The 8,547-nt window shown below is 55.4% G+C and overlaps 1 protein-coding gene across 1 annotated transcript; it reads right to left on the bottom strand.

Annotated features, from left to right (window-relative positions):
• Positions 1 to 481: 481 nt before the first annotated feature.
• HOXA9 (homeobox A9) lies at positions 482 to 3,545 on the bottom strand. Its single transcript, XM_061414290.1, has 2 exons — positions 2,966 to 3,545; positions 482 to 1,884 (listed from the first exon to the last, which is right to left on the bottom strand). The coding sequence occupies exons 1-2, from the start codon at positions 3,543 to 3,545 to the stop codon at positions 1,646 to 1,648; spliced, it is 819 nt and encodes a 272-aa protein (XP_061270274.1). The 3' UTR covers positions 482 to 1,645.
• Positions 3,546 to 8,547: the final 5,002 nt, after the last annotated feature.

Genomic DNA, 8,547 nt, shown 5'->3' with positions numbered 1-8,547 from the left:
CTGGTAGAGGCCTTAGGAGGCAGCTCTCGGTCCTGCCACCGCCTTCCCAGCTCCCCCTACCCACCCCGCCAGGGAAGATCCAGGGCCCCCTCCAGTCGCGGTGGACCCGGGTTTGGGGAATTCTTGGGGCGCCAAAACGAAAGAATGGCCATTCCCAGCCACTGGACAGCCGTAAGCGACATCCCAGACCGACCAACTTTTCTGAAGCCTCCCCGCAGTCCCGCAACCGGACACAAAGCCGGGAGCAGGGCCTCTCCGCCTCTTGTTGTTCACCCTTCCTCTGCTCGCTGCCTGCAGTCGCCAGGCAGCCGGCGGGGGAGGCAGAGCGGAGGGCCGCCTGGGTCTGGCTGCAGCAGGTTCATGCTCCCAAGCCAGAGACACAGCTGAGCTCTGTCCTTCATTTCAGCCCGTCTGCCACCCCCCAGACTACCCAGGCTCCCCTGCCCCGGAGAAGAAGGTGCAAAGAGCTGACCCGCAAAAATTAGAAAAGAATCAATATATTTTATTGGCAAAAAGTTAAATATCATTTCAACACAACGATTTGGTCAGTAGGCCTTGAGGTAACTATTGCAAAATATACAGTGTGCGTTCAGCCTGATGGAAACCCCAGATTCATCAAGGATACAAATCTACAGTAGCCCAATGGCGGTTTCATAGTGTATAATTTATTATCAATAAAATTAACTCCATTACAATAAGCATTCATTTTTCCCCCAATTAAAATTAAACGTAAACCATAGGTAGTAACCATCTGCACATACGTAGTATAGCTCCAAATTTCCTCACTGTTTGGTGCAAAAACAATATTCAAGCTTGTTTACTTTTTCTTTAATATGTGGATTATATATACACAATGGACGAGATAGGTCTAGAGAGCATGTAGAAACTAAAATGTCCGCATTTCAAGAATGGAGAAAATCATGAATCTATGCATCCCAGAGAACGCTTTCTTTTTTTGTTTTAAAATTTTATGTCACTGGGAAATCCTTACAGCTAGTTTACAATCAAAGGTTAACAGCCTAGTTACACAGAAGACATATTCCACTACAGAGCTATACTCTATGCAACTGCTTTCTCCCCTCATAAACAACCTGAGTTCAAATCGAATTCTAGCTTTCACAATCACAACGGGTGCATCACCCATCACAGAAGTTTGAGTCACAAAACATAATTACCACAATAAAACACAGTATTCAAGTATCTGGGCAGATCGCTCTGCCGCACAAAGAGCAAATTAAATTAACTACACACAGTCTAAAAACTATACAGCCCGCCGTCAATAGTTGTGCATTATAAAAAGGTAGTTTTTTTTGTTTGTTTGAAGTCAGGAACAGGTAGATTTTTTTTTTTTAATATATACAAGCTAGCACATATAGCCATCAGCGCTAATGCCCCCGCCTTTTTTTTTTTTTTTTTTTTAATCTTATAGAAAATGGAAAGCTTACAATACCTCCTCCATCAAAGTGGCAGGCCAAGGAACCAGCCTGAACAGGGTTTGCCTAGGACATGAGGCCTGGAGTTTCCAACCGCCTTTTTAGGGTGGTGGAGGCTGGGGTGGGGTGGGGTTGGGTGGGGATAGGAGAAGAGGACGGGCAATTCTTTCTCTCTAGCTCACTCTCTCTTTTCTAAATGAACTCGAGTCGCATCACTCGTCTTTTGCTCGGTCCTTGTTGATTTTCTTCATTTTCATCCTGCGGTTCTGGAACCAGATCTTGACCTGCCTCTCCGTAAGGTTGAGCAGTCGGGCCACCTCGTACCTGCGGTCCCGGGTGAGGTACATGTTGAACAGAAATTCCTTCTCTAGTTCCAGCGTTTGGTGTTTTGTATAGGGGCAGCGTTTCTTCCGCGTGGAGCGAGCGTGGAGCCAGTTGGCAGCCGGGTTACCTGCGGGTGGGGGACAGAGAGGGGGGGATTTAGGAGGTGAATAAGCACACCCACCCCCCTCCGCTGGGGGCTAGGAAAACTCCTGGGGTCTTCAGCCAAAGTGCAGGACGCTGCTGAACTGGTTAGGGAAGGCAGCCGAGCCTCGGATACAATGGAACCCTGGCAGACAGACGCAGGGACGGTCACTTACAATTGCACGCCAGAAAACCTCGGCTCCCCCCACCCACCCCAGACCCTTCTTTCTCCTCCTCTGTCCTCCTTTCCCCTCCTCTGCTTCCTCCCACTCTCCACACGTTGTGTAAGAAGTGAAATTTACAAACAGATCTCTTTCTTGCCACACAGGAGGAAACCACGCTGCCATGTGTTCCTTAGCAAGCTTAATATTCTATTCTCCTTCTCACTGACTCTCTTTCCTTCCCACCTTTCCATCTACTCTCCCCATTCCTTATTTTGACCTCCCTGGAAGGCTGTGGGAGCTGGCCAGGCCGGTATGGCGCCCCTAGGCACCCCAAGGCCGTAGATCACTTCTCCAGTTTATTTGAATAATCTAGCACGGGGACCCTCGCGTCCCGGTCGCCTGCAGCCGCATCTTGGGCAGGGTTTACGCCGCCACTGGCTGAAGCAAGAAGTGGAGAGAATCGGCCGTCTTCCCCAGAGTCCCGGGTCAGGCTGCCCGGGCTGCAGTTGCTACCGCCGCTCCCGGACAATCTAGCCGCACAAAAGGCTTTCTCTGACGCGTTGCTTTCGAAGAATCTCGCCCAGAGTATTTCTGTCTTGGTCCCGGGCAAGCCAAGGAGAGGGTCACCAGGTCTCGGGTCGTCCCGCAGCGCCTGCCCCGCCCCCTCTCCAGGCAGCCGCCGCCTCCCCTCCCCCGAAGCCCGGCAGGCCGGCTTGTCACTGCTTTCTGGACTTGGGGGGCCCCATCCGAGGAGGCTTCCTAAACAGCAACTTCTGGCTCCCGGCCTTTGCTCAGGAGGCTCCCAGCGAAGGCGAAGGCAGGCTCCGGAGAAAGCTGGAGGGCCGGCAGATCCGGGTGGCCGGCGTGGAGGCGGTGGCCGGCCTGTAAGGAGGAGACACTTACTGGGATCGATGGGGGGCTTGTCTCCGCCGCTCTCATTCTCAGGATTGTTTTCGGAGAAGGCGCCTTCGCTGGGCTGTTTTTCTCTATCAACTGGAGGAGAACCACAAGCATAGTCAGTCAGGGACAAAGTGTGAGTGTCAAGCGTGGGACAGTCACCCCTTCTGGCCGACAGCGGTTCAGGTTTAATGCCATAAGGCCGGCTGGAGGGCAAGCCCGCGAAGGAGAGCGCGCCGGGCGTGGGCTCCAGCCAGGAGCGCATGTACCTGCCGTCCGGCGCCGCCGCCGCCACGGGCGCCTGGGGGTGCACATAGGGGTGGTGGTGATGGTGGTGATACACGGCCGCGGGCACCGCGTTGGGGCCCGCCGCGTGCACCGGGTTCCACGAGGCGCCAAACACCGCCGCCTTGGACTGGAAGCTGCAAGGGCTGAAGTCGGGGTGCTCGGCCAGCGCCGCGGCCTGCCTGGGGGGCTGGCCCAAGGCTCCCGGTGCGTAGCGGCCCGCGCCCAGCTCATCCGCGGCATCGGCGCCCAGCAGGAATGAGTCCACGTAGTAGTTGCCAAGGGCCCCGGTGGTGGCCATCGCCGTGCCCCGCGCCCGGCCGGCCCGGCCCGACCCGCGGAAATTATGAAACTGCAGATTTCATGTAACAACTTGGTGGCACCAGGGGGGGGAAGTACAGTCACCTAATAAGTTGGCGGCGCCCGCGCCCCCATTGGCCGCGCGCGTCACGTGCCCGCCCGGCAGAACAATAACGCGTAAATCACTCCGCACGCTATTAATGGCCCGGTGTTTTGCAGTCATAATTTTTATAGCAAAAGCCATATGTTTTTATGCAAAGGGATCGTGGCGCTCCGCGATCGGGTTTGTTTTAATTGTGGCCAACGAAGATTAAAAGATCAAATCTGGCCTTGCCTCTGTACTCCCTCCCCTCCCACCGCCACCACCAGACACACACTTCTTAAGCGGACTATTTTATATCACAATTAATCACGCCATCAGCAAGACGCGGGTCCCGCGCGCGAGTGCGGCCAGCAGAGCCCCTCACATAAAATTAGACAATAATTGAAGCCATAAAAAGGCAGCCAAATCGCATTCTCGCTCTACTGTATTTAAATCTATATTTATGATATTTCATAAGGAGTTATTGTTCAGAAGCCACACAGGCTGGTGGGAAGTTGGGAACGACCAACAGATTCGTTTGCCTCCTCGTGACTCGCAGCTGTAAAAATTTACGAGGACTTGGAAAGGTTAAATTAGACTGTTGTGTTTGGTTGGCGAGCTCCCTGTAAATAATCCTTGCGATCCCTAGAGATGAGAGTTTACCCGGGGCTGGTCGAGAAAAGTCAAATTCAACGCAGTATCCGTCCCAGACTGAGCCACCACCACCTCTTCCGGAGCGCGCTGGACAGGGACAGGCCACAGAGAAGGCAGCACCAACTGTGAACTCCCCTCCGGCATCTGCCCGACTGGAGCGCAGGGCGCCCGGGCAGCTCCCAAAATCGCCGCTGAGCCTCCAGCGAGGGCCCCACCGAGGAGCGGCCAGGGAGAGAGTGGCCAGTCTTCCCTGGGGCCACGGATTTGAGGACCTGATTGTGCCGCGCGCTCGGCTCCATCTCCGCGTACACGCACGACCAGCGCGCCCAGCTCGCGGTCCGCCGGAATCACTATCCACACCCCGGGCGGACCCAACAAGCGTCCCAGCCGTGTGTTCCGACCTTGGAGGCCCTAACGCTGAGCTCTGCAAGCCTCGTCGCATTCCCTGAACCCAAACTGCGAAAAAACACGAGGCAGGATCAATGAAAGGCGAGTTTGCTGGCGAAAAAGCAGCTCCGCCTAAGAGACCCCTTGGCTCTAGTAGCTGGGAAGCCGGCTCCGGAGCGGTTAGCCTCTGGTCCCCCGTATGAGTCCTTCTGGGCTCCTTCCTTTCTGACCACTATCCCGGACCCGCCTAGGTTACCCACTCGACCCTCGGCTCGGCAGTTACAAGGCCTAAAACTCGGGGTTGCAGATCAAGTCCAGGGCTAGAAATTAAAACAGGGAGGGGCACAGGGCATTGACTTTTAATCCTGTTTCTTAGCTTGGCCAAATTGAGGAAGGTATTTCTTACTCCTTAGAGTCTTTCAGAGGTAAAAGACCTCGGCCTGTATGTTAATTGGGGAAAAAAATAAAAACAAAACCTACCCCCAATCCGAACAGAAAGAGGCGACCCCTAAAAGGGGGTAATTAAATTCACGTGTGAACATTGTGCCTGCAAGAGTGTGTTTCTCATTAGCCCTCTTCCCTGGCGGCGAGGGCAGGCGGGCGGCATCGGTCGCTTCCATCTTCTGTTTTTCCTTCATCCTCCCCAACAGTTCCAGTAATCCCCCCAAACCCTGATACATCCCTGTCCCAGGCGAAAACCCGCAAATGCCAGGCTCTCCCGGAGAAAGAGGCTGCGGAGCCGCGCAGAGAGGCACCGGGTGCCCCTTCCTCTGCTCGCGCCGGAAGAGGGAAGTGGCCGACACAATGAACTCCGACGTGGCCGGTCCAGGCCGCCTCAGCCCCCTCCTCCCTAATATTTTCCTTTCCTTGTAAATTCCTCCGCCGTATCCCCACCCCCACCGCAGCCCAGGGTGTCCTAAATATCGACCCCTTAGATTTTCATTAAGAAAAATTAACTCTGGGGGAAACCTTCACTCGTAATTGTCTGCAAATAGGCTGGACACGCCTGGTTGCCTTCTCCTTTTTTTTTTTTTTGTGGTAACCAAAGAAGACACCAATTATTGTTAGTAATGTTTAAAATAAAACAGGCTATGTTTCTTTAAATAACCTTAGACTTTCCAAATAGAATGGCTTCTAAATAATTATCCGGCGTTGAGAATTAAGCAGTCCTTACTGGTGCCAGGAAAAGGGGGAAATCACAAAACTAAATATTATTCCTATTTAGCCACAGGTTTGGAGAGAGAATATTCAGGCTTTTGTGTTTGCTTTTATTTTGGAGGTGAAAGAGATTATGTGTGCATAAAGAAACACTAAATGGGTGTAATTACAAACTGCCTTTTCTAGCCTGAGAGTTCAAAAACCTTGGCCTCCAAAACGAATCCACTACTCAAGTCCTGAGAGGCAGAGAGGAATTGAGGCGAATGCCCTGTGACAGCCTCTCCGATAACAGGAGGGCAAGCTGGGCAGTGAAACTAGTTTCTGAGCTGCTGGAGCTGGGAAGGGAAGCACCGTTCGGTGTGCTTGAGCCTGAAGGCCCGTAGGCGTGTTGGATTTCCAGGGGTGGAAATTGTTTTCAGTTCCCGGTAATGAGAATGGCCCCTCTAGCTTCAAACCGTGGCCTACAACTTGGAACGCCAACTCAGTGTCTAGAATTTAGGCCTCCTTTCCCCTATTATTTGAAACACACTGGCACTGGAACGGTTCCCTTCTGTAGTACTGTCCCCACAAGGATGTCATATCTAACATCTTCTGACCCTGATAGAAACTACTGGCAAGCAAACAGCCAATCTTTGCCCTAGCGGGGCTCCCTTATCGCGATTAAAGCCGGAGCCTGGACCAGCAGGCCGGGAAAGCAGAGGAAGCTTTGTGGCAGTTCCCTGCGTGTTGTTCCATCGAGCCTGGCTGAGCCCAGGACTCAGCCTCATCTCCCCAATGAAGTCAGCGGAGGCCTCCTTGCCCTCGGAATGGGCACACAAAAACGACGTGAATTCCCCCCAATCAGAACGCCTAGGCTGCCGTTCAGGACCCGCGGAGTAGGAACGCCAGGCCGCCGCCATCCGGTCGTGATCATAACCGAGGCCTTGCCTGGGCCACGGCACACCAGGCCGAGATCCATAGCCCTAGACAGCCGCGCCCCTCCAGCTCTTCCTCAGCAGATTGCCACCTCTGATTGAAGGCGCATGGAAAAATAAGACACCCCCCACCCCGCTCTCCCCAAACAAGCCCTGTATCTCTCCCCCGGGTTCCTCCCAAAGGAATAGTTGGGGAGGAGACAGAAAGAAAGAAAACTGGACACAGACTGAAGGTGAAAGAAAAAAGGAAGGAGTAAACAAGAAAAAAGAGGAAGGAAGGAGGGAAGGTAAGAAAGAAGAAAGAGTCAAAGGCAACTCTTGGGAGTAGACAGAGGTTTACAGAGAGAAGGGTAAGTGACAAGGCCAGTGATCCAGCCCCTGTCAGCCCTGTCCGCTTCCTAGTTTAGGCTGAATCTCCACTGGCAAAGCGATCTTTCCTCATCTGGTGCCCCGGATTGGGCTGGAGGTGCCCCGGCCTTGCAGGAGGATGGCAGAGTCCCTGGCCAGGCGCAGGCCGGGAGGAGGAGAGAGCCAGGACAGAGGCGTGCGCCCCTGACCTTGAAAGGCCCGGGGCTCAGAATTCCTACCACGCCCCTGGCATCCTCGAAGGAGCAGGTAACCTGACTGTACCTGCTCCAGGCCAGGTAGGGGGGGGTGGAAGGGGGGATGAGGCCGGCAGCCTGGCAGAGCGTTGAGGAGGCAGGGTCCAGGCTCCTGTGCGGGATAAGCCGAGGTTGCCACCGCAGGCCTGGCACGACCAGGGGTTGGATGCCCCTCCCGGCCCGGCCCGGCCTCCGCGCGCACAGGTACCTGGAGACGATTTCAACTGAAGTAATGAAGGCAGTGTCGTGCTGTCGAGAGAAAGGTGGATCCCAACAACAGGAAACTACCTAAATCACCGACCAGTTCTGTTGCTGCCCGCTTGGCGCTGCCTCGCCCGCCGCCGCCGCCGTTACTGCCGCCGCCACCACCGCCGCCAAGTGAGAACCCTGCGATCGCGCCTGGCCCCTCGCCAACCTGCGCCCGCCGCTGCCGCTGACGCATCAAGGAGGAAGAAGCCACCGGCCCGGGTAAGGTAAACCTGGGAGAAGGAAGGTAAAGGAGAGAGGAAAATGCAAGGAGGAGAGAAAGCCAGAAGAGAGGAGGGAAAGAGCAGCGTGCGCGCTTGTTTCCCAAATCTTGCAGCTCAGCGAGCCGGCGCGGCGCCGAGCGGCGGCAGCCCAGGGCGATTCGCAAGCGCCAGGGACAGCTCGGAGCCCGGCTCCCTGTCTGGCCTCGGCCTCCCGCGCTCGCTCCCCGCCACTTGCTCTCCCCCTCTTTCCCTCCCCGCCAGCCAGCCAGCCGGGGCGCGCGCTCCCGCGCCCCCTCCCCCATGCTGTCGCGCCCCCCCCCCCCCCCGCCTCCCGCGAGCAGGAAACGCGTGGCCCCGCCGAGGGCGACCAGGTGGGGGAGGCCGTGCTGGGGGCGGGAGGACCCGTGCAGCCCCGCCGCGGTCTACCTAACCGCTGCCGCGGACGCTAGTGACCCGCTGTGGGCCCATCCTGCTCCCCGGAATCCTAGGCTGGGGGTCGTCGAGGACCAAGAGACCCACGAAATAGCCAGCCTCTGCGAACCTCCCAGGGGGCTCCAGAAACAAATCCTGTTTGGCTTCCTCTGTCTATGCAGCTCCCCTCTCAACTGAAACCACTGGTCCAAGACAGCCACAATCCAGATATACTAGCAAGTCATAAAACTGAACAAAAGCCGACAAACCTTACGGCACCAGGGCTATAGGGCCCAGACAAATTACGACCGTCTAGGTAATATTT

This window comes from Bos javanicus, chromosome 4 (assembly GCF_032452875.1).
Source record: "Bos javanicus breed banteng chromosome 4, ARS-OSU_banteng_1.0, whole genome shotgun sequence".
Lineage (NCBI taxonomy): Eukaryota > Metazoa > Chordata > Mammalia > Artiodactyla > Bovidae > Bos > Bos javanicus.
This window is presented reverse-complemented; position numbering and strand designations above follow the sequence as displayed.

Excerpts from the sequence above, each read along its gene's own strand:
- HOXA9 (XM_061414290.1), bottom strand. The coding sequence starts at position 3,545 with ATGGCCACCACCGGGGCCCTTGGCAACTACTACGTGGACTCATTCCTG. Across the intron at positions 1,885-2,965 it reads CAAGCCCCCCATCGATCCCA|GTAACCCGGCTGCCAACTGG; the intron begins GTAAGTGTCTCC and ends CCCCACCCGCAG.